At 46.4% G+C, this 26,687-nt stretch overlaps 1 protein-coding gene across 5 annotated transcripts in view; it reads left to right on the top strand.

Annotated features, from left to right (window-relative positions):
- APTX (aprataxin) overlaps positions 1-26,687 on the top strand; it is a 152,312-nt gene that overhangs the window by 83,123 nt on the left and 42,502 nt on the right. For all 5 annotated transcript variants that reach the window (XM_078781744.1, XM_078781740.1, XM_078781743.1 and 2 more), the window contains exons 3-4: positions 16,365-16,504; positions 18,989-19,169. In XM_078781744.1, coding sequence (XP_078637870.1) covers positions 16,365-16,504; positions 18,989-19,169 — 321 coding nt within the window. The remainder of the gene's footprint in view (positions 1-16,364; positions 16,505-18,988; positions 19,170-26,687) is intronic.

The raw sequence follows: 26,687 nt of genomic DNA, 5'->3' as shown, positions 1-26,687 counted from the left end.
AATTGGTGTCGAGGAGTGAGATTCGGACCCGGGACTAAATTAGTTAGGCCCAAATTTTGGGAGGGAAAATCGATTCGGAGCGCGTACTGCGCTCGACGAAATCGATCCGGAGCGCGGTTACTGCGCTCGCCGAAATTATAACGAAAAAAAAAAAATATTTGGATTTGTTTTACGAAACTCGAATTTTGCAAGTCGCGCTATGGCGGATCAAGACGGCTGGGGTCCGGTAGGGGAGAGTGAAGCAGGGTCGGTCCAGGACCAAATTGAGGGACATGAGGAGAGCGAAACAGCGAGGGTAGCAGGCACGCAAAATGGCGCCTCGCAAGAGCGCGCGGTAGCCGAGCCCGCTGTATCAACGGGCTTTAACATGCAGCCGATTGACATACAGGTCCTCATTGCGCAGCTACAGGCAGCTGTACAGATGAGTATGGGGAGCCAAATTGAGCGATTGGGTGAGCGATTGGAGGGCCAAATGGGGGTAATGAGGGACGAAGCGAGGGGTACCGGTGAGGGATTAGAAAAGAAATTTGAGGGGTTAGACAACGGGATAAAAGAGGTGAAACATGGGTTAACGGGGGTAGAAAATAGAATGGCTGCCCAGGAGAATCAGATAGAGGGAGTGAAAAATGGGTTAGAGGGGTTAGAAAACAGGATGGAAGGCAAATTGAGGGACATGAGGGACCAAGCGGAAAGGGAAGTTAACCAAATGGGGCAGCAGATAGAAGGGGTCAGAATGGGGGTAGAAACCAAACTGGATGCTAACAGGGAGGAAATGGAGCAGATGAGGGTGGCATCTGGGCAGGAGATGCAAGTGATGGGAGAGGAGATCAGAAGAGGAGTGAGTGAGGAGGTCGGAGGAGTGCGCGAGGAGGTGAGGCACTGTAAGGAGCACATGGAGAAGGAGGTGAGAAAGGGGACTGTAAAATTACAAGGGGGCATAGAGGACCTGACGCAGGAGGTGGAGCAGCTGACGGTGGGACAGACGGAGTTAGTGGAGCAGGTTCAAAGGAACACTGCGGTATTAGGAGGTTTAAAAGCGACACAGAGAGAACTAAAAGATGACTTGGTGGCGACGAAGAGGGAATGTCAGATGGTACGTGAGGGACTGACAACGAGGTTGGACGAGGTGATAGAGGTAATGGAGACGAAGGACCGGCAGGTGAGGACGCACCTGGAAACGGTCAAGGTAGCCTTAGAGGATGAGCTTGAGGAGACGTACCGGGGAATGAAAGAGGTGAAGCAGAAACTAGAAGAAGTGGAAGAAGGGATGAGCGAAATTAAGAAGCGACGGAGAGGGGATAAGAAAGAAATAAAAGAGGAGATAAAAGAATTGGTCCAAAGTCTGTGTTTGGATCGTGATGATGTGCTCATTAACCGGATGAGGGATTCGCAGGTGATGGAGGAGAAGCGAAGAGGAAGAGGACCCGGTGTAAGTGGTGACCAATATGGTCGTGCGTATGATGCGCCAGGGGATTTACGAAGCTTGGGGGTCGAGATGGACCCGGGTGTTCGTGAGAGGCCACTGGTGAAGTGTGCGAAAGGTCTGGTGTGCGAAAAAGGGGGTGTGCGAGGAAGTCCGACTCTGGGGTGTGTGAGGAAAGAGTGCGCTGTCAGAAGTAAGGAAGAGTGTCCACCTGTGGTGAGTGTTACAGAGGGTGTAATGGGAGAGTGTGCGCGAGAAAGGTGTGTGACGGACAGGTGTATGAGGAAAGAGTGCGCTGTCAAGAGTAAGGGTGAGTGCGCTGTCAGGAATGGAGGTGAAAGTAGTGGGAGTGACATGGAGCGTGAGTTAGTTGTGACAGGTGAGCGAGGATGTACACCTGGGATGGAAGGATGCACACCTGGAATGGTAGAGCGTGAGTGGGAATGCACGCTGGAGTTGGTGGTGAGGCACGTGATTGGGTGTGCGAATGAGGGCACACCTGTGATTGTCACAGAGGAGGTGACCGCGGAGGGGGCGCGAAGCGGTGTATTGGTGAGGTGTGCGAGCAACGAATGTGTGCCAAAGTGTTCGGTGGTCAGGTGTGTGACCAAGGCTGTGAGTGGAATGGGTGTACCTGGGTGTGTAAGGAAAGGTACGAGGAGCATGGGCACGGCTGGGTGTGTGAGCAAGGAACGGGCTGCGGGGTGTAAGCATGCAGGTGAAGCATCGACGTTAGACGGGGTAGAGTTTAGAACGACTTATAGCCGAATCGGGCCCTCGGTGCGTGCTGGGCCTCGCTTTGAACGGCCGCGTCCGTGCTCCACCAGGCGGAGCGGGCGGCAGGATAGGAAGGGTCGTCATGGCGACCACTTTTTGGTGAGGCATTCCGGCAGGCCGAGATCGAGCCATGGGATGGCTCCGTGCCGAGATGGTGCGTGGGATCTCGGCCCGGGTAAACCTCCTTCCCTGCACCGAGTGCCGGACGCATCCAGCCGCTGGCACAAAACAACCAGCATCCATTGCTTGGCTTTACGAAGCCGGGCTTTGGACAGGAATTGGCGCACCGAGAGGCAGTAGTGAGTAAACTGGGGGATTGAGGAGCGATAGGCCCGGTGGGTAAGGGTGGCATCCCTGCCACCTTTCCCATATGGGGGCAAAGGAGCAATAGCTTATGGGGTGTATGGCAGTGAAAACTAGCCCGGGTGGGTTAGGTTATATTGATAGGGCCCTAGAAGATGACATTAGGTAACGTTAAGTTTAGTTAGTGACTGATACCTGTAGTGGGGACGCAGGTAGTTTAGTGTGGATGATAATGACGAGGGAGCGCAATAGTTTAAAGGGACGACTGGGAAGCGCAAGTTTCAGAAGGGAGTAGTTAGCTGAGATGATGCCGTGTTTGTGAGAATTGAACAGGTGTGATTGCACAGGTGTGCAACTGGACAGGTGTGTGGAGCAGTGTGTGAGTAGTGAGTGTGTGGATCAGCGCGAATGTGCTTGGGGAGAGAAGGGTGCAGGTGGCACCAGGTGTGAGAGCACAGGTGTGCAAATACAGGTGTGTGGAGAGAGTTGGAGTAAGTGGTACGGAGTGGTGTGCATGGTGCGAAGGTGTGGATGGGGGAAGAGTGGACCCCTTTCACGAGTACCCGGGGCGGGTAGTGTAAGTGTTAGGTAGAGGGTGCAGGTAAATTGTGGTTGGATATTGGCATCTGTGGTGCGGTTGCAGAATGGTGTTGTGGATGGGTGCATTAGTGTTGTGGAAATGGCTGGGCGTGTAGCCTGTTAGTGTGTGTAGTTGGTTGGGCACTCCACCACTGTGAGGATGTCGGCCAGGTGAGGCCGCAGGTGGGCTCTGGGAGCCGGTAGAGTTGTGGATGGGGCCCGAGGATCCGGAGGATGGACCCGGGTAGCCCAGTGCCAGAGAGGGCACCGAGTGGGGAGAGTGCCAGAGGGCCTTCCCCAGGTAGTTAGGTTAGGGTAAGGAGCAGGTAAGCTCGGAGGCAACCGCAGTGGTGGAGGTGTGCAGGTGGGTAGACCCACTGGGAGAGGTACACGCCGCAGCCCAGAAATTGTGCGAGGGCACCGGGAGATGAATCGGGGGAGTGAGACCCCAAATTGAAGAGCACCACAGTTTGGCCAATGGGAATTGGTTTTTAGAACCCATAGTGTAAGAGGGCCAATGGTTTGGCCGGAGGAAGACCCCGGGTAGTGTAAAGTTGTTAAAGTCATTTCGGAAATAGTTAGGATTGAAGAACCTGTCGCACCATACGCAGCCACTTACCTGTGGTGATGATGATGACTCCACACCTGTGTTTTCTTTGTTTTGTGCAGGAAATGAGAATTGCGGTGTGGATTGGTGAGACGCATCACGACGTGGATGAGACATTGGGGTGATTCCATCTCTCCCTCCCTAGGAGGGACTGATGATGAATTGGTAATGGCAAATTTTGATGTTCAGTTGGAGATGGCAAATTTTGATGAGAGTTGAGAATGGCAAATTTGATTGGTTAGGAGGGAGAGAAGACGAATTTGGTACATGGGAGGAACGGGGAAGACAGTAGGGATGTTTGTTGATTTGTAAAGTAGATGTTTATGGGTAGTGTTGTGTTTTGTGGATACAGTAAGGGGTAAGGGAGGGGCCATGTAGGTTACCTGGTGGGGGGGGGGGGCGTACGATAGGAACGTACCTGTCTCACCTGGTTCCCATGTGCCCCCAGTGTGCATCACCTTACATTGCGTGCACTTTTGCGCCCTTACCACCTTACTCACTTGTCTGCTTCTTTTGTCTCCCACCTCCGAGGATCTGGCTTTGGGGTAGAGAGAGAGGAGAGAGAGGTGCTGGCTGCGCAGTTGTGGGCCTGCACTTTCGCTGTTTGCTGCCGGGATCGATACACCATATGGACCGCAATGTTTGTGGCCACCCACAATTGACCGCAGTTCGTTTGCGGCCAAGCACCACCCGGGGATGGACCTATGGGTCAACGTGGCACCTATGCCATACAGGTGAACCACTTTTAGTTAACACCAAGTGCACCACAAGAAGAGCAAGAGACACCTGCAGGGTTAGGGGTTGTCGAATTTATTTTTATTCCAATGAACAATGGTGACTGCACCGATTGGTGGTGGGGTGGTGCTTTTGATGCTGGGATGGGGTGCTCTGCACGTTATTAAAGGCCGTCGGCCACAGAGCACTCGTGGGTTGGTGTATCGATGCTGGCAAGCGCGCTCTCTCTATGCATAACATCTGCATGTGTTCCTCCAAAAACAGGTCCTGGATCGTAGTGTAGATATCAGCGTAATCTTGTAAATAATGCTCCCTACCGGCTGTATGTTTAGTTTGAGAATTCTTTCCGGATTCGGTTATCCTGTGGGTGTGTTTCTGTGAGGAGAAGGGTGCAACGTCGCAGGGGGACATATTTACTCATTTGTGAATATCTGTAAAACTGTCGCACTCAGGGTAGAGTTAATAGTAGAGGGAACTACATTGCGTGCCACACTAAAGTAGGTAAAAATTTATCGGGTCGGGACGCCCCGAGGGTAGAGAAGGGTGCAATGTTGCGAATATGGAATTTGGCCTCCATATCCGCTTGTAAATATTCCCCTATTTTCTCCAATACTCCCCAACTTTCCCCAATCCCCCATTCCCTAGTCCCATTGCATGTAAATAACAATCAGTAGAGCCGACCTTCCCCTTATTCCCCCATTAAATGTCGTGCCCAGGTCCACCGCACCACACGTAGACAACTTTCGGACATCTTCCTAGTTATTCTTAGTCTATGTCAGTTAAGGCCTCGTTTCCATTAATTATGACTCTTCGTTGCACCAGAATGTGATTATATGGCATCAGTAGTGAGTTTAGGACCTTTTCCATACCTCCTTCCATCTTCTTCCCCAACCAACTATGGCTGCAGCAACGGAGGGGATGGGGGCGGCGCGGCGGCGCGGGAGAGGATGCGTCCTCACACCGGCTCGATTAGCGCCATTGACCACGCGCTCCACGGGGTTACCACGGAGGGGCTGGCTGTCAGCTCCTCCTCAAGGGCGGAGCCTGGTAACCCCCCGGACCCAATCAGAAGGGCGGACCGATTCCATCTGGGGCGGCGCTAGCGAGCCGAGGGCGTGTCACTCCCCGCCGGATATACGCGGCCACGTAGCGGACGTGACGTCAGATGCGCCCCCAGCTGGAGAAAGACGGACCTGCGAGCGCTGAAACAGATGCGCCCCCAGCTGGAGAAAGACGGACCTGCGAGCGCTGAAACAGATGCGCCTGAGTTTGGAGAGGCCTGAGAAAGACCCGCCTGAGAAAGAACGTCACCTCTGAGCGCTGCGACGAGACCTCCCCGCATCTCTGGACCGAACCGTGTTGGTCCTGCCCCGAGCCCAGGTGCACCTGGAGCCATCGCTACCTTGCCTTTCCTAGCCATCAATCCCCGTGTGAGTCAGCTTTGTCCCGTTTATCTGTCGTCTGTTGGGAATAATATAAGATTGTGTCTAAGTGCTTGTCTTTCTATGTTGTACCTCTCGTCCCTGTAATCTGACCTTCCGTAACGAATATAATCTCCTCCGGAGGTCTTGAGAACCGTATCCCTGGTGTCGTCATTTTATAACCCAGCCGGGTGTCTTCTTTTTCTTATTGAGCCAGCGTAACGCGACTTCGTCAACGTCGAGTATAGTCGGGTAATTTGTGCGGACACGACGGCCATTCCGCTCGGCCCACTTTAACATCAAAGTCGTGTCTGTAACAATATATATTGTTACGGACCGCGGATAAGATGTTGTTTTGCCGAGCGGATGGCGCCGCGGCCGAACAGTTACCCCGACTAACCCGATTCCTGGACGTTGGCCGAAATCGCGCCACAGGTATTCAATTTGGAAACCTCTAAAGCGACCGAATGTAAAGGGGAAGAAGAAGACGTACAGAAGAGTAACAGGATTTATTATTTACACACACTAAGCAAAAGGAGCAGTCAAGGTTATATACAGGGAAAATGGAAAAAGCAGGTGACAGTGAAAATACTAGCTTAACTATACAAGCTTAATTAACCCTGGGACAAGACAAACAAAACAAACTCACGTACACAAGAAGGATGGAATGGCAGGAATGAATGCTGGAAGGAGGAATGGGAAGGTTCAGCTGGGGCAGATGGTTCAGGTTTGATCCCGCACGGGACGTCGGCTGGACCTCGACGGCCACCGATGCCACCGCTATCTGGTTCCCGCGGGGTAATGGGTTGAAGCTGCCTGGTGGAGTCAATGCTGCTTGCGGAGCCAAAGCTGCTTCTCTGGCTCACCTCAGGACGCGTCTGCCGTCTCTGGCGCAACTCTTTCTTGGTACCTTTTGCGCAACTCTTGTAATTCACCTCTCTTTGGCGCAACTCTTATAATTGACTTCTCGTGCAACTCTTGTAATTGACCTCGAACCTTCTCTCTCTAGCGCAACGGCGTCCACGCGCGCTTATAGAACGCCTCGGGCGATCAAGCCGCCGGCCTTCAGGACACGCCCATCGGTGAGCTCGCTTCGGCCCTGATTGGTGGGCACAGGCCCTCTGACTCCACCCTTGATGACGATGGGTGGGCACGCCCTTCTTCCCCGAGCTGACCACGCCGTAATGGCGGCAAATGCAGTTGGCAGTAGAAGTTTTGGGAATGGGAATGAAAAGGGATCTATCTATTTGAATTCGGTGCAATGGAGTATTAAGTTAATGGAAGACAAGGCCTTACCCTAATACACATAATAAGGAAATAACTGTCAACAATGGGGGAAGTCTATGATTGGCTAACGTGTGGTGTTTATGAACTAATTACGGGACGCACTTTGACCTTTATACATAACTGGAGCAAGGAGGGCGATACTTTTACAACAATTTACACAACAACAAAAAAAAAAAACCATTCTCATATCCACAACACTGCACCCTCCTCCTCTAAGGCACGTCCCGGGCCTCTTACCTTAACTTTTAGTGTGGCACGTAGGTGTAGTTCCCTCTACATTTAACCTGACCCTGAGTGCGACAGTTTTAAAACATAAATAAATATGTCCCGCTGCTCCATTGCACCCTGCCTAACCGATTCACGCCCACAGCTAACCGAATTGCAGAATTTTCTTCAAACTATACATTGACGGTGGGGAGCATCTATCTATAATTCCAGTAATCTCTGTCTGTCTGTCTGTACGTCTGTACGTTTGTCTGTGACCGCTGTTTCTCGACAACCACGGGTCCGATATACTTTTAACTTGCCAGGTATATTGCTGGGGACCCGAGGATGTGCCTTTTCAAGGTTTCATATTAATCGGACAATTACTTACCGAGCTATGTCCAAAAAACGATTCAACCAATCAGAGAGCAGCGAACGATCGCGTGTGCCGAACGTGGCGGGCACACTCTGCCTCGGATGGCACATTTGAGAGCGTATTCATTTATTTCACGTTTGCAAACTATGTTGGCGTTAAACTATGTTTTACAACTAATAAAAACGAATTTGCGATTCATTCGCTTTCCTGCGCGTTTGTGCACGCGATGGCGATTTCTTTACCAAACTCCGGAAGCCGTTCGCTTTGGACCAAACCATTGCATGTAAATAGAGGGGGGGGATTGTCACCACTCGCAAGCCGTTCGCTTTGGACCAAACCATTTCATGTAAATAGAGGGGGGGGATATAATTTTAGATATAGATATAGTACGGGCATGCCCTAGTTATTTACAATGACGTTACTTTATTTACAAAACGCAACCCAGGACCTGTGATTGTTCTTTCTGGGGGGGGGGGGGGGGGGGGTGAGACAGTCTGCTCTGCATCAATGCACCATGAAAGCACCCAAAAAACGCACCAAAACACCCTCAAGCACCAATCGGTGCACAGTCATCACTGTTCATGAATAAAAATAACCAAACAACCCCGAACCCTGCTGGTGGTCTCTTGCTCTTCGGCTCCCTCTGCTGGCTATTACTATCTTCCAGATGTTGTCTTTCTTTCATTTTCTTACTGGCGGCCTATTGGTGGAAATAAAATGCACCCAACGTGTCCATTTTTATTTATTTATGGCCCACAGGGGCCGGCTATGTATGGTTCACCTGTGGAGCATCGGTGCCCTGCGGCCAAGGACCGCCAGCAAGATTTCGGGCCTTCACGGCCGGTTCCAGCAGAGGGGCCATGCCCCAACCCATGGGGTCCATAAGTGGTGCTCAGCCACTGACATGTGGTCCATAAGGTGGTGCATCGATGCAGACAGCTGGTTCTGGGAGTTCCGGGCGCACAATGGCGGACTCACGCACGCTCCCCTCGGCGCCCAGTGGCGCACAGGTCCTCATGTGGGAGACAAAGGGGGGAAAAGGCAGATGAGTGAGGGGTAAGGTCTGAAGGGTACACATCAAACAAGGCAATGCAAGGCGAAGTGCGTACGGAGAGCGAAGTGAGAAAGCTCGTCCGTACCGTACGTCACCCCCCCTGTCACCTACTCTACCCTTGCCCTTACCCCATATTTACAAAATCTACACATTACAAATTCGTCGCTACCGTCACATCTTCCCCCTATTTCCCCTATACCAAATTCGTCTCCACAATCCCTCCAACCAAAATTTGCCATCACCCAATTCATCATCAATCCTCATAAGGAGGGAGAGATGGAACATCAGCACAATGTCAAACCCACGTCATGATGCGTCTCACAATCCAACATTTGCATCAAAATAATAAAATCAACCTGGCATGGTGCGGAGTACCATCGTTACCTCAGGTGAGTGAATGTAGATAGTGCGAGGAGACTTCAATCCTAACTACCTTCTAAATGACATTAACACACTTTACACTACCCGGGGTCTTTCCCTGCCAATCCATTGGCCAACTTACACTATGGGTTCTAAAAACCAATTCCCATTGACCAAACTGTGGTGCTTCCTTAATTTGGGGTCTCACTCCCCCGATGCAACTCCCTGTGCCCTTGCACAATTTCCGGGCTGGGTCGTGTAGCTCTCCCAGCAGGTCTACCCACCTGCACACCTCCACCACTGCAGTTGCCACCCGAGCTTACCTAGCTCCTCACCCTAACCTATCTAACTGGGGAAGGCCCCTCCTGGCTCTGTCACCCCTTGGTGCCCTCTGGCACTGGGCTACCCGGGTCCGTCCTCCGGATCCTCGGGCCCCATCCACAACTCTACCGGCTCCCAGAGCCCACCTGCGGCCTCACCTGGCCGACATCCTCACAGTGGTGGAGTGCTCAACCAACTACACACACTAACAGGCTACACGCCCAGCCATTTCCACAACACTAATGCACCCATCCAATCACCATTCTTCCACCATGCACCACAGATGCCAATATCCAACCACAATTTACCTGTACCCTCTACCTAACACTTACACTACCCTCCCCGGGTATTCGTGATGGGGTCCATCCTTCCCCCATTCACACCTTCGCACCATCCACTCCACTCCACAGTTTCCACCATACTCACTCCACTAACATCCATTCCAATACTCCATACCATTTATTCCATACACCTGTTGTTGCACACCTGTGCAATCACACTTGGTGCCACCTGCACCCTCCTTCCTTCCTGGACCATTTGGTCAGCACAACTCACATCACTATCACTCACTCATACACTGCTCCATCCACCTGTTCAGTTGCACACCTGTGCAATCACAATACTACTCACAATCACAATCAGTTACTCATACCCTGCTCAATACATTTGAATACACCTCCAACACTCACACGGCATCATCTGAACTACCTGTTGCCCTGCTAACTTAGTGCTCCCCGTCTTCCCTTTAAACTAAGCACATACCACGTCATTATCATCCAAACTAATCTACCTGCGTCCCCACTACAGGTATCATTGTCACTACCTAATCTTAACGTTACCTAAGGTCATCTTCTCTAGATCCCTATCATTATATCCTAACCCTCCCGGGCTAGTTTTCACTGCCAAACACCATAAGTCGAGTGCTCCTTTGCCCCCGCTGTGAGAGATGGCAGAGTTGCCATCCCACCACATCGGGTATCTTCCACTACCAATTTTGCACACCAAATTCCAGCTAATTAAAATGTTGCCAATCATCTACCAATCACTCTACCATTACCAATCATCACTCTGCCAATCCTTTGCCAATCATCAAATTTTGTTTTTCTAATTTCGGGGCCAAAACACTATCCTCATCATCACAGTCTACTCACTAGAGCCTCTCGGTGCGCCAATTCATTTCCAAAGCTCGGCTTCGTAAAGCCGAGCAATGAATGCGGGTTGCTTGGTGCCGGCGGCTGGATACGTCCGGCATTCGGTGCAGGGAAGGACGCTTACCCGGGCCGAGATCCCACGCACCATCTCGGCACAGAGCCGTCCAATGGCCCGATCTCGACCTGCCGGAACGCCTCAACAAAAAGGGGTCGCCATGACGACCCTTCCTATCGGGCTGCCCGCTCCGCCTAGTGGAGCACGGACGCGGCCGTTCAAAGCGCGGCCCGGCGTGGATCCCGCACGGCGGTTCTTTCGAAACCGCCGCGGATCCCCGTGGCACGCAAAGCTGCCCGGTTCGCACCGAAGGCCCGATTCGGCTATACGTCGCTCTAACCACTAACCCGGTTAGCGTCGATGCTCCATTCGCATGCTTACACCCCGCAGCCCGTTCCTTGCTCATACATCCAGCCGTCTCCATGCTCTTTGTCATTGCACCTCCCCTGGCACACCCAGGTACACTCATTCCGCTTACCGACTTTGTCACACACCTGACCACCGCACACCTTTGCACACACTCGTCGTTCGCACACCTCACCAACACACCTCTTTGCGCCCCTCCTCGGTCACCTCCTCTGTGACAACCACAGGTGTGCTCTCACTTGCACAGCCAATCACGTGCCTCACTACCAATTCCAGTGTGCATTCCCATACGCGCTCTACCATTCCAGGTGCGCATCCTTCCATTCCAGGTGTACATCCTCTCTCACCTGCCACAACCAACTCTCGCTCCGTGTCACTCTCACCTCCACACTCGGTCGCGCACTCACCCTTACTCTCGCCAGCGCACTCTTTCCTCATGCACCCGTCCATTACACACCTTTCTCGCGCATCCTCTTGCACACTCTCTCCCGTTACACCCTCCGTAACACTCACCACAGGTGTGCACTCTCTCGTTACATCCTCCGTAACATTCACCACAGGTGTGCACTCTCTCGTTACATCCTCTGTAACACTCCCCACTCCGCGCTTCCATGTGCCCCCCCCCCCCCCCCGCACACGCGCTACGACCAACTCACTCTCGACAGCACACTCACTCCTCGGCGCGCACTTTTTCCTCACACACCCGAGTCGGACATTCTCGCACACCTCCTCTTTCGCACACCGTACCTGTCACACACTTCACCAGCGGCCTCTCACGAACACCCGGATCCAAAGCAACCCCCAAGCCGACTGAAGCTCCCCTCACATCATATACATTTCCGAATATATCGCCACTCACCTTGGCACCTCGTCTCCGCACCTCCTCTGCCACCTGCAAACTCTTTATTTGGTTAGTAAGCACACCATCATGATTCGAGCACAGACCTTGTACCAATTCCATTACTTCCTCCTTTATCTCTTTCTCAGCTTCACTTCGTCTCTTCTTAATTTCACTCACCCCCTCTTCCACCTCCTCTAATTTTTCCTTTACCTCCTTAATTTCCCGGTGCGCCCCCTCTATCTCTTCCTCTAACCGTTAGAGGACTTCATGAACCCCCACTTGATGTACGAATCATCGTATTTACGCTTCTTAGACATCATGGATTGCGGTCTGAATCTGTGAAAAAAAAATATATATATATGATGTTGATATAAATTATATGATATATCAGATTTTATTTCAACAAAAAGTACTCTAGTTTTGACTTTCAGAAACGTCTCACGAACCCCCTGGGATGGACTCACGCACCCCCTGGGGGTTCATGCACCCCAGTTAGGGAACCCCTGCTCTAACGCCACCTTAACCGTTTCTATGTGCGTCCTCACCTCCCGGTCCTTCGTCCCCATTACTTGTGTCACCTCTTCCAACCTCTTCGTCAACCCCTCATGTACCATCTGACATTCCTTCTGTGTCGCTATTAATTCGTTCTTGATGTCTTTTTGTGTCGCTTTTAACCCCCCGATTATTGCAGTGTTCTTTTCCACTTGGTCCACGAGTTCCTTTTGTCCCACTGTCAGCTGTTCTACTCCCCTCGTCAGACCCTCTATTCCCCCCTATAACCTAGCCGTATTATTCCTCACCTCTTTCTCCACACGCTTCTCACCTCGCTTTACCTCCTCGCGTACCCCCGAGACCTCCTCGCTTACACCTCGTCGTATTTCGTCCTTCATCTCCTCCATCTCTTTTGTGGATGCCGCCCTCATCTGTCCTAATTCATCCCTTTGGGCATCCAATTTGGTTTCTACCCCGATTTTCACCTCCTCTATCTGCTCTCCCATTTGTTTAATTTCTCGGGCGGATTGCTCCCCTATTTCCCGCAATTTGTTTTCCATCTTGTTTTCTAACCCCTCTAACCCATTTTTTACCCCCTCTATCTGATTCTCCTGGGCAGCCATTCTATTTTCCACCCCCGTTAACCCATTTTTCACCTTTTATCCCGTTGTCTAACCCCTCAAATTTATTGTCCAACCCCTTAAAATTATTGTCTAACCCTTCAAATTTCTCGTCTAAACCCTCAAATTTATTTCCCAACTGTTCGCTGGTACCCCTCGCTTCGTCCCTCATTGCCCCCATTTGGCCCCCCATCCTATCAATTTTTGCATTCAGTTGGGTCAAGAATAATCTGAGGTCAAACCCGGTTTGCCCAGCGTCCCCAGCCGCCACCGCGGGCTCGCCCTCCGCGGCGCCGCCATTTTGGGACCCTCCAACCACGTGCGCGAGGGTGCCATTTTGCGCGCCTGAAACCTCCTCAACCACCTCCTTATTGTTCTCCTCCATTTCCTCCCTCTGATCCTGGGTTACCCCTAACCCCTCTTCTAGCTCACCCACCGGCATCCCGTCGCCTTGACCAGCCATGGCGCGACTTTCAAATTTAGGATTTTATAAAATACAATTTTGGGCCACTCGTAATTTGAGTGCGCTAAGCGCTTCAGGTCCGAATCCGACACTCCCGACACCAATTGTTACGGACCGCGGATAAGATGTTGTTTTGCCGAGCGGATGGCGCTGCGGCCGACCAGTTACCCCGACTAACCCGATTCCTGGACGTTGGCCGAAATCGCGCCACAGGTATTCAATTTGGAAACCTCTAAAGCGACCGAATGTAAAGAGGAAGAAGAAGATGTACAGAAGAGTAACAGGATTTATTATTTACACACACTAAGCAAAAGGAGCAGTCAAGGTTATATACAGGGAAAATGGAAAAAGCAGGTGACACAGTGAAAATACTAGCTTAACTATACAAGCTTAATTAACCCTGGGACAAGACAAACAAAACAAACTCACGTACACAAGAAGGATGGAATGGCAGGAATGAATGCTGGAAGGAGGAATGGGAAGGTTCAGCTGGGGCAGAAGGTTCGGGTTTGATCCCGCACGGGACGTCGGCTGGACCTCGACGGCCACCGATGCCACCGCTATCTGGTTCCCGTGGGGTAACGGGTTGAAGCTGCCTGGTGGAGTCAACGCTGCTTGCGGAACCAAAGCTGCTTCTCTGGCTCACCTCAGGATGCGTCTGCCGTCTCTGGCGCAACTCTTTCTTGGACCCTTTTGCGCAACTCTGTCTTGGTACCTTTTGCGCAACTCTTGTAATTCACCTCTCTTTGGCGCAACTCTTGTAATAGACCTTTGGCGCAACTCTTATAATTGACTTCTCGTGCAACTCTTGTAATTGACCTCGAACCTTCTCTCTCTAGCGCAACGGCGTCCACGCGCGCTTATATAACGCCTCGGGTGATCAAGCCGCCGGCCTTCAGGACACGCCCATCGGTGAGCTCGCTTCGGCCCTGATTGGTGGGCACAGGCCCTCTGACTCCACCCTTGATGACGATGGGCGGGCACGCCCTTCTTCCCCGAGCTGACCATGCCGTAATGGCGGCAAATGCAGTTGGCAGTAGAAGTTTTGGGAATGGGAATGAAAGGGGATCTATCTATTTGAATTCGGTGCAATGGAGTATTAAGTTAATGGAAGACAAGGCCTTACCCTAATACACATAATAAGGAAATAACTGTCAACAAGGGGGGAAGTCTATGATTGGCTAACGTGTGGTGTTTATGAACTAATTACGGGACGCACAGATGGGGTGATACACCTTTATACATAACTGGAGCAAGGAGGGTGATACTTTTACAACAATTTACACAACAACAACAACAACAAAAAAAAAACATTCTCATATCCACAATATATATATATATATATATATATATATATATATATATATATATATATATATATATATATATATATATATATATATATATATATATATATATATATATATATATATATATATATATATATACAGTGGAACCTTGACTTACGAGTGCACCAACTTACGAGTTTTCCGAGATACGAGCCGTCGCTCGGGCGGTTTATTGCTTTGAGATGCGAGCCGAGATCTGAGTTACGAGCTTACGCCACCCGCCACCAAGTGGGTTCCGGTCACGTGGTTATCTTGCCGTGCAAGTATCTCTGCCGTATATCGCTGCTGCTTTGTTTTCGCATTTTGGTTATTTTGGAAAATTTCTTAGTTTTAACCATGGGTCCTAAGAAATTGAGTGCCAAGGGAAGAGAGGATGATGTGCTTGGATATAAAACACGCAATCGTCGAAAAACATGAGCGAGGTGTGCGTGTTGTCGACTTGGTGAGGCGGATGTGAAGGCAGCTGAAGATTTTATTATAACTGAGAAGAAGAAGAGGATGATGTGCTTGGATATAAAACACGCAATCGTCGAAAAACATGAGCGAGGTGTGCGTGTTGTCGACTTGGTGAGGCGGATGTGAAGGCAGCTGAAGATTTTATTATAACTTTTGCCGAACTGATAGAAGCCGAACGATACATCCCCCAGCAAATCTTCAACTGTGACGAGACAGGGCTCTTCTGGAAAAAGATGCCGAGGAGGACGTATATAACGGCAGAGGAGAAGAGCATGCCAGGCCACAACTTGTTCAGAGTGCCGGCGATAGCTCGCCTTCTCTTTGTGGAAAACACGGTGAGATCCTTAACATCCAACAACTAATGGGACGCAAACGGGGCGCCCAGTTTAGCGGTACACACATTGATGAATCACCCTGCCTGTGAAACACCGACATGACAGGTTATAGCTGGGTCGGGATTCAAACCCAGGCTGGACAGTTTAGAGTCAAGTGTGCGTACCTCCAGTCCAGGCCATCCTGCCAACTTGTATGCTGCATACAGGTGAAATATAAAGCGCGAGATATTTTTATATATACTGTATATTTAAAAAAAAATTGGTGTGGTTTTTGGCGGGCTGGAACGGATTAATAGCATTTCAATGCATTTTAATGGGGAAATTTGATTTGAGAAACGAGCAAATTGAGTTACGAGCTCGGTCACAGAACGAATTAAACTCGTAAGTCAAGGTTCCACTGTATATATATATATATATATATATATATATATATATATATATATATATATATATATATATATATATATATATATATATATATATATATATATATATATATATATATATATATATATATATATATATATATATATACATATATGTGTGTAATATTATATATATACATACATACTGAAGTAATATACATGTAACACTGCAAGGCATTATTTATGTTTATTGGGCACAAAAATAACCCAAAAAGATTTCGTGAGCATTTAACGGCTAGGTCAGTAAAAATGTTGAGAATCTTTCACACATGCTAGTGAGAAAGGTGCGAGAGCAATCAGAGCCTCGATCCAGGGTAAATGTTTATTTTAGTACTTATTCTGGACTGATGTTGCGTTTTACTAGATAGCAAGAATGGGCCTCAAAGGTACATCGTTCGGCTTGTGGAATACATGCCTGGAGTACCCTTAGCCAGGGTTGTTGTTCAATTGGACATGTTATACAAGCTGGGCAGTCTGACGGCATTGATGAACCTCACCTTGCAGGTACCATTCTGAATTACTGTAGCTACAAATACATTTGACAATTACATGCATAGTGAGTCGTGCAATAACTGAGTTGCTTATACTTGAAAGGCTTCCAACACATGAATGATTTTCTCAAATGAAATGGGAGCAAAATTCTAAATGGCATTCTTTACTAGACCTTGCATATCAAATTTTCCCTTAAAACATGTTCTACTCCTCCTCGGCTCCTCTTGCGCTTCTGAACATGTGTTGCTAAATGTGCGTCTCTCTCTGAAAGTTTTTTACGAGATCTGTATGACACCTTGATAACGTTGATTGGTCTGGCCAAAAATCCATTCTTTCCAGTCAAGACTGGTCCATCATCACATCAGCTCCTAGCATTGACTGCTCCTGAGTTTTTTTTCCTTTTTCTTTTTTCTTGTATACTGAATCGAGGCTCGTGAAAGAGCTAACATTTACTTCACAAACAAATCAACCAGACAAACAAAATATATAAAAAGAGGGAGTGGAAGACAAGATGGGGAGAGAAGGGGAAGCACACAAACACAACATTTGAGAGCATTTGAGAGTTTCTTATATAGCGGACTACATTCTCTTCTTCACAAGCTAATACCATCCTGAGTTCAACTTTTCTGTCCATCATCTCGATCATGGTACACCGATGAATGTAGTGAGGCCATCACAAGGAAATAATTTGCCTTCATCTTCTGGAAGGCAAACTCTACTGAATGTAATCCAAACAGCTTAGAAACATTGTGCATCTGTCCTTTGAATAGTCACGGCCTAACATAAGGCTCACCTGCAATCCAAATATTCCAACCTATTAAGATCCTCCATAGCTTATTGGGAGTTTGTCTGGCATATTTCTGGTTCACATCCCCGTTCTGTTCCTACCCTTCTAAAGAACCAAGTCATGTTGGATACTGCCAAATAAAAAAAAAAGCAGAGTTCTTGTTGATCCTTAAAATGCAAATGCCCCTAATCCATCCATTTCTGTGCCAACCCTTTCCAGACAGAATATTCCCTTTTGTATGTGGACTTATCACCCACCAATGTGGAGAAGTTTCCTACCCAGCTCAAAAGCTCTTAGGGAATGGTCGTGATGGTACAGTGCTCTAATATTCAGGAACAGTACTTCAGTCTATCATACTGTTAAGGCCGTGCGGTTCGTCCCACTTTCCTAGTTCGAATTCGGCGGGTCACGTTAAAGCAACCACAACAGTCAACCGTTATCCGTTATCGTCAACCGTTATCGTCAACAGTCAACCGTTACGCCAGGACTCCTAATACTGCCTTAAGACCACCCTGTCAGATATTGCATCGAAATGCCACATACCCGTACAGATTGGAAGCCCAAAATAGGCCCAGGGTCACGTGTCTGGATTTAATTAGGCCGAGCAACCCAAGACATGTGCCGCGGTCTTTTATGCGATGTAAAGACCGCAACCGATTAGTCCCTTAACAAGCCCTCTGTAACTACCAAATGAAAACCACCACAACCAGAATTTACCCTGAGACTATGTATATTTAATAAAGGAGAAGAAACAATGTCATCAGGAAGGAAACAAAAGAAGCAATACACAAATAAATGATTCAACCAACAACCCCCTTTAGCCCATTACAGAATACACGACCAACGAACCAACAAACAAATTGACACCTTAATTAGCCTAAGCCTTAAGGCCTCAGCCACACCATGAGAGTGGGTACAAATAGGAATGAAACAAATGGCAGGAAAACGGGTCCGAGTTTGGTGAAAGGGTCTGCAGTCCTTGCAGGGTTGACCCACGGGGCAGACAGTCTGACAGATGGCACCGCCAACTGGCGGCAGGTGGCCAATGAGGGGGATATGCTGTGCATAAAGGCTGTCTTGGAGGTGGTAAATGCCGTCCCACAACATGTGCTTTGGGAATGCCAGTTGGACAATTGGGAGAAGACATCTCCCCTCTCTCTGCTTTGTCGCTCCCCAATTTCAACCTTGAGTGAAGATGCGAACGCTACATCGCCATTCCTCCTTTTAGCCATCCTCTTGTGTTCAGTCTCACGCTACACCTTCGCCCTGTGCTGTACCAGCCTGCGCAACCATGGGATGTGGTACAGCAACACCAGATCATGCCTGCCCCTTTGTTAATGGCTTGAATCTGGTATTGTTGGTACCATTAGTGGGGTTATTTATTTTGTATACAAGTGCAGGCATTTTCTCCCCTTCCTCTCTCTCTTATTCCTTCCTCTCGGAGGTTTTCTGCAATAAATGCAATGCACTCAAATTTTTATATTTACAAGAAAGGTTTTTATCCATACTGTTCTTGCCCAGAAACTTTCGCCAGGACTAATTTCTGTTCCCCAGACAGAAAACTCCCACCCATACAACTTGTATGTACATTTTTAATGATTTATAACTATTAATTAATAGATTGCAAGTGGTGTCAAACTTGATACTGCTATGATTATTAATGCATAATGATTTTGCAGGTGAATTACTTTGTATTGTCTTGTGCACAGGACTTCAAGCCATCCTCAAACAACTATTTTGATCCCGATTCATTGTGGAACATATCCAACCTCCTCAAGCTAACGCCACTCCTGGAGGTTCTCAATGGGAATCCGATGAAGAAGTTGGTGTATGATGTGTTACAAGTTTGTACGTCCAGCCTCCTGCCCAAGCTGCCATACTGCCGTTCAGGTAAAAACTGTGTGGCCTGTCAATTCAGCCCTACACTGATGCGATTAGTCCCAAGTGAATATTTGCAGGCAAATAATACATTTGAATGATGATTCCCAAAATGTGCATGCAATTGTGTGAATCTCAGGTGTTTTCCAGGTTTATTAAAACCTGAATGACAAGTCCGGCAGCTGCTAGGCTCAACCTCGTTGTCATGTCTTCATTTTTTTGGGGGGGGCGGGGGGGGTTAAAAGGGGGGGAGTTTGCTTGCCAATACCACCAATTTTGACATGACCTATGACCTCTTGATGCCATATACTGACACAAAATTTGCTAAAAATCCCATCACTTGTTCACAAATTACATGGCAACATAAATCTTACTTAACATGTCCTCTGACCTTTGACCTCGTAAACGCAAAATCTAATCAGGTCATCTTTGCATCATAATACATACTTGTACCAACATTGGTCAGAATCCCATCACTGGTTCACAAGTTACTGCAGTAACAGCATTTTTACCTAACATGACCTCTAACCGTTGGCCTTTGACCTTGTGACCCCAAAATCTAATCAGTTCATCTTTACCTCATTATACATACCTGCACCAAATTTAACTAAGATCCCTTCAGCCATTCTCAAGTTATTCCGGTAATGATAACCTATCACGGGCAGACAGACAGATGGATGGACGGACAGCCAGACGGACATCCTGAAAACATAATGCCTCCAGGGACTTCGTCGGTGATGGCATAAAAAAGACATAAAATGTCATAGCCCCCATGGTTTTCGTAATTTTGCTCTATGAAGTTAAAGTCCGCCAGTCGGCCATCTTTGGTCGGATTATAAAACAATACCTTCTGCATATGTATAAAAACCACCATTTAGAGGCCATTTTTCCCCGCAAAGCGGGGGTTGGCCTTTTCGGGGACCGTGGTTGTTGTTGCTTTTTGGTCCCCTTTTTGAAGCAATGTTTTACGGCCGGATGCCCTTCCTGACGCCAACCCTTTTTGTCGCCTTTTTACGACAAGCAGGGAATTACCAGTGAACTGGTACTCAATTTGCCGACCTCGGAAGGATGACAGGCTGAGTCAACCCCCCTGGCGTTAATTCAGCGATCGACCGGGATTCGAACCCAGGATCCTTGGATCCTAAGCTGGCACCCTAGCCGCTAGCCCAACACCAGGGCTTCTGCATATGTATACTCTCATATATTGTCTTTGTGCCAAGTTTGAACAAAATCGGACTCTGCATGTTCAATAAATGGTTGGGGACACGTTAAAGTCACAAAATGGCCGCCAGTCGGCCATCTCGGAACTCATCTCGAAAACAACGAACGTGCATATGTAAGCCATCGTTCATTATCTGTGCCAAGTTTGAATATGATCCATAAATGCATGTCCGTGAAATGGTTGAGGACGTCTTCAACATCAGGTTGTTTTTACAACCAAAATGGCCGCCATTCGGTCATCTGATTGCATCACGAGGAATGATTGGCATATGTATACCATCATGTATTGTCTTTGTGCCAAGTGTGAACAAAATCGGTCCATACATGTCCAAGATATGGATACAGGCGCATGGACAGACGGACGGACGGATGAGACCTAATCCAGGGGGGGGGGGGGGGGCTTATAATAAACTAAACTCATAACTGGAATATATTGCTTTTTAAAATGTAATTATTTTATTAAAAATATACAAATTTTTATGAAAATATTTTCGGGTATGTTTGTATAAATAAGTGTAGACGCTTGATTTTAATGATCATATGGACACATTATACACCATTTTGCTCCAAAATATACCAACATTGTGATTTAATCAAACAATGTTTAATTTAGTAATTATTTTATTAATTAAAATTTATTTTTATTTTTTTACATTTCAATGTACCTTACCCCTATCACTTACAGGCCACCATAACTCAAGTGCTCAGGAATTTGACAGGAAGTCACAGTAGATGAGTCAGAAATTATGTAAACATGCATTAACATATCTGTAATGTTGTGCTTTAAATTTGTCTTTAACAGTCGTTTTCTAGGTAAAATCAACAACTGGTGTTTATTGCCCTTTAAATTGTATTTATTGTAGGGAGAGACAAAGGTGGAAGGTAGCAGACAATTTTGCCTATAATGAAGATACCATCTCTGGACATAATAAAACTCAAGTCATGGGTGTTACTGCATGCCAAATAATGACAGCAGATAAGATCTGGAAGAGGTTATACACACAAAAATATGTGTCTGCTCAAGAAATCGTACAAGCTGGGGACTTTGGAGCAATAACACGGCCATGCAAGCCACCTGTTAAGTCACTGAAGGAAGAGGTGAGGATCAAGCCTGTCACATCAGTAAATATATGTCTTTCAGTGTGAACAAGCCTGGTGTTGGTTTAACGGATAAGGTGACTGGCTTGAGATCTCAGGGTCTCAAGGCTTCATGTCTGATGTTACGAAAGGCAGGTGCCACTGTGCAACAGTATTAAATACAAAATACAAAATAGAACAGGACAATAATCGAGAGCTTGAGATGTACCTGCGTCTAGGTGGATTCCATCAACTTAGGTCATTCCTTGGTGATTGCTGCAAACTGATGGACGGAAGTGGACTGGAATATTTATGGGCAACTGTCTATGCAAGAAACTCTCTGCCAAAGACGATTTTAGGCAAAGCTTAGACAACAACATTGAGGGCTTGCCTATTAACAGAAGCTGCGTTGCATCTCTTGTTAATTCAGTCATAGGAAGACACAGCTTCTCTGGATGACCAGGATGACATTGGCAGAGAAACATTGGTCAATCAGTTTCCTCTGGAACTGCAAGATGAGCCTATTGATATTGATACGGATGAAAACAATATTGAAGATGCCAGTGAACCATCAGTTAGACATAACAGGGACTCAAATCAGTACATGGCATCACCTAAAAACTGTGATAACTATGGAGGAATAGAATACAAAGTAGAGGCTGGCTCAGTTGTACATATTATCACCTACAAGGCACTGTCGTGGAAGGGTGTACAATAATAGAATGTCCACACCTTAAGAACAATGTCAAAGATTTAATTCAATGGAGAAGACTCACTCGAATATAATAAGGATTACAACACAGATTAACAGAATAACATTACGATGCCGGCATACGCAAACAGGACTCCATACAACGTATCCAGCCAATCTTCTGCCGATTCGTTTTGCATCTTGTCTTATATAGGGTTTGGAGAGACAAAATAAATTATTCTGTGCTATGGGGCGTCCGACTGAACGATGAGAGTTTGAACAAGGGGTCAGGGATTTGAGACAGATAGGCATTGTGAAGCATCTGGTTTACATTTCAACATAAGCCCTAAAGATAGGCACCTTAGGAAAAAGAGTCCCAGCATTCCCCTCTGTCTGGAAAAACAGTTTCATGGTTTTAAAGAAATATTGTATTCCATCTTTGCACAGATTATCGATGTAAGCTTTATTCCTTTAAGTATATCTAAGCACAGCACATAATTTCTATAATTTATGATGCGGATTTCAAAAACATTTATCTCTATATATATAAAGGAGGAGTGTCTGTGTGTGTGTCTGTCTGGATGTCCGCTTATAACTCAAGAACTACACATCGGAGAAAAGTTTTAGACACAGATTCGGAATCAGCATAAAATCCCGGTGGTTTTAGGCTACGTTTTAATTTTAATATCAATGGTTTTAAAAAACCGCGCCAGCTGCAATTCCATGGTGTAGTTTGTGGCGGCGCTAGACGTTCGGGGTGTATTGCAATGGTTTGTCGGGTTTGGCTGTGGGTCCAGAATAGCTCCCATTTCCTTATGTTCTTCCACTTTTATTTTGATTCTTCTGTTACAACGCCTTCCTTATCTACCTTATATCCCCCCGACGAGGCCTCTACATAATTTCATGCGGCAGAATTTCGTGCATTTTGAGTGAAAGAAGTGAGACGACGTTGTAGGAGGAAGAAGAGGCGCGGTCACTGTGGAGTCTTCGATCGTGAGTGGAAATGGCGGGAATTGCGTTTGTATCGCAAAGTAAAGGATCTGCATTCATTTCTGAACTTGCATTGGTGGATTGTTATACATCTGCATTATTTTTCATAAAAAAACTTTATGTTGAACTTGAAGGCTCCAAGCACAGACTATATATATAGCCCTCATTGAGGTAAAATTGAGAAGGTAAAGGTAAAGCCTGGTAAAGGTAAGGTAAAGCCTTTAAAGTAAAGTAAAGTAAAGGTAAAGGAGGAGTTTACTTTACTTTAGTTCACTTTAGTTATTTTACTTTAAAGTAAAGTAAAAGTAAAGTAAAGGTAAAGCCTTTACCTCATTGAGGTAAAGCCTGCTATCGCTTGCCAAGCTAGCCGTTCCCCTCCCCCCCCCGTTTAACAAATGTTAAACGTTAATCGTGTTAATCGTTTTGTTAAAGTATCAATTGATGATTGGAATTGAGTGAATACAATTACGATTTTGAATTCGTAATTGTGTTCACCCAACCGTACGGAACTTCACATCAGGATTTAAATATTTGTTTATGTCACGAATGTTGTTAAAAGTTTATTTTTTATATTAATGTTAATTAATTTGTGATTGGAGTTATGCTGTTTGGAATGAAAAAAGAGATATCGAGTTCAAGTGAATGATGGAATGCCATGATAGTTTCTACTTTTTAACAGTGACATTCGCGGATCGCCATATGCAGATTCGCCATTGACTGGGTAGTGGGTATGGAACACATGTACCTGTTTGTTTGCAAATGGGTACGTTTTTCGTGGAAGTCCTTCACGAACTTGCTGTCCATGTCTGACGTGCGACTAAAGGTGCTACAGGAATGTGGAATTTATTTGTTTCATGCTTTAGCATTCGCCGTTTCTGCATTGTCTGTATGCTTCTGGCCTCCCACTCGTGCGTAGCATTTATGCTGACTACAGGAATGGTGCTACAGGAATGTGGAATTTATTGGTTTCATGCTTTAGCATTCGCCGTTTCTGCATTGTCTGTATGCTTCTGGCCTCCCACTCGTGCGTCATCTGTCCATTGCCATCAACCTCACTAGTCATAGAAATGGATGAAGCATAACATTTAAAGATGTTTCATGAATATGAACAATATGACGGTATTAAAATCACAAAACACATGCACATTTTATACTGATCATGCTTATGGACATAATGCATTCTTTTGAGTGGTTATAGAATGATCGTTTTAAGGCCATTTTCCCCGCTAGAGCGGGGGTTAGCCTTGCGGGCCCCATGACAATCATGGTTCCCTGTTTTGAGGCAATGTTTTTATGGCCGGATGCCCTTCCTGACGCCAACCCTTGGTCACGCTCTTACGATGCGCAAGGTTACGATGCGCAAGGATACGGTGTACCTATTCTGGTTATGCATCAGTATATTTAGGAGTGTGATGTATGATTGTGTAAAATTGGATGTAAACGTTTTTTGTGTGGCTTTGTGTTTCGTCTGTCAATGTTGTACCAGTTAATGTTTTATTGGGGGTCTGGGGTTTGAAAAGTAGACACAACTATACACTTTATGTAATATGTTATCATTGGTGTAAGTTTATAAATATGTGTATGTATTATAATTCAGGGAGTGCTATACATAACTCAGGGTGTGTATGTCTTGACTCTAGAAGGTGAAACATTAACGATCCATACATTTGACTTCATTTTACACCATTATGAGAAATTCATAAATATGAGAAGATTTGTACGGCATGTACTTGTTGCAAAATTCAGTACAACTTGTCTTTAAGAATGTACAACTTTCTAAATCAATCATATATTAGCAACAAACTTGGTACATGGACAAAATATACTGTATGTTTGTTTTTGCCTCTAATTTCATTGATAAATTCGTGCAAATAGAAAGTGTTTACTTGACAGAAGTTATACATCATGGTACCCCACTGGCAGGCATTTTGAAATTTCTCCAAAAAACATATTTCTCCATGAGTAAATTTGTGCGAATTTTTTGTGGCAATTTCAACTCCTTATAAGGTTTAAAACACAAATATGGTTATTATCAAAAATGTCTCGGCCATTGTCAATTTGGACTACTAGTAGGGAAGTGTGGGAGAATTATACGTTGAGAAAAGGTAAATAAGGATGGAGAAAAGAATCAGGGGAGGTTACGGAAGGGGCATATATGACTAAAATACAAGAGAAAGGGCATATATGAATAAGGCAAAGGGGGGCATTAAGCTCCAGGGCGCATTAGGCTACACTACATTGTAAATCTTGAAGGTAAATATAATGCATTTACAATGTAGTGGAGCCTAATGCCATCTGGAGATTAATGCCCCCATTTGCCCTACATGTGATTAAATAGGGAAAGGGCATATATGATTAAATAAAATATTTTAAAAACATTTACATCAAATAAAAATAGATGGCCTCCAATGCAATTTAATGTACAAGACCTATTAACACTTTGGCTGTCGACCAGTCAAATGCTCTGGATCACGTAGAACAAGCTTATTTCAGTTATAATCATTAATTTTCACGTTGTAACCATCTCTTGTACATAATCTTAGGAGCTGAAGTGAGCTTTGTGCCGATATCATACGTGCGCACTTTAGTGATTTTGGGCAATATAATGTTGTTTTACGCAATACGGATATGGAAAAACGAAAAGGATTGCTTGTTTTTTTTGTTTTTTTTGCAGGACCTATTCATGGCGACCTCAATGATTACAACATTCTAGTGGAAGAATGCACAGAAGACGTAAACCACCAAACAACACATATGAGCCTCGTTCACAGTCCCAATATTTGTCCCACAAGTAAACATTACAACATTTCAGGCATCATCGATTTTGCTGACATCTTCCCTGGCTATTACGTGTCAGAGTTAGCCATACTTATGGTTTACACGATGGTGAATCATCCAGAGAAGATTGTGGTGGGTGGACATGTTATGGCAGGCTATGAGAGTGTGATGCCCCTAACAGGTGAGGAGAAAGATTCCCTCTTCTTCCTTGTTGTCTCCAGAATGGCATCGTCAATCGTATTATGCCAACACACAGCAGCACGTAAGACACACAAAAACACACAGTATCTGTTCATACACTACAATTCCATTTGTAACCTCCTTCAAGAGCTCTGGGAAGCTGGAAAAGAAAAAGTAGAAAAACTGTGGTTTGATGTGGCTGATTTGTACTCTACAACACATCAGGCCAGTTAAACTAGGTTGTGGAGTTGCTTGTTACGAGCAATGAAAACATTAATTAATCACAAAACTTTAAACTGACTTTTTATGAATATGAACCAGGTGTATGTATGTTTGCAGGTAGGTTTCGTACATCTTTTGCTGATGAACTTTTGATTGCTTATGGACTTTTGATTGCCAGCATGACACATGAAGGACGAATTGGATGCTCACCTCATCACGCCCATATCAAACTACCCAATACGACACAACTGTGTTGATTCTTGCATTCCTAAAATGACTGTGCGGTCTTATCCAAACCAAAAACCTCGATTTAATCGCGACATCCACCACAAGCTGAAAACTCGGACTATCACTTTTAAATCGGGCGGTAA

The sequence above is a fragment of the Myxine glutinosa genome, chromosome 7 (genome assembly GCF_964187855.1).
Source record: "Myxine glutinosa chromosome 7, kmMyxGlut1.1, whole genome shotgun sequence".
NCBI classification, from domain to species: Eukaryota; Metazoa; Chordata; class Myxini; order Myxiniformes; family Myxinidae; genus Myxine; species Myxine glutinosa.
The sequence above is the reverse complement of the archived record's forward strand: the minus strand, read 5'-3'. Positions and strand labels throughout refer to the sequence as shown.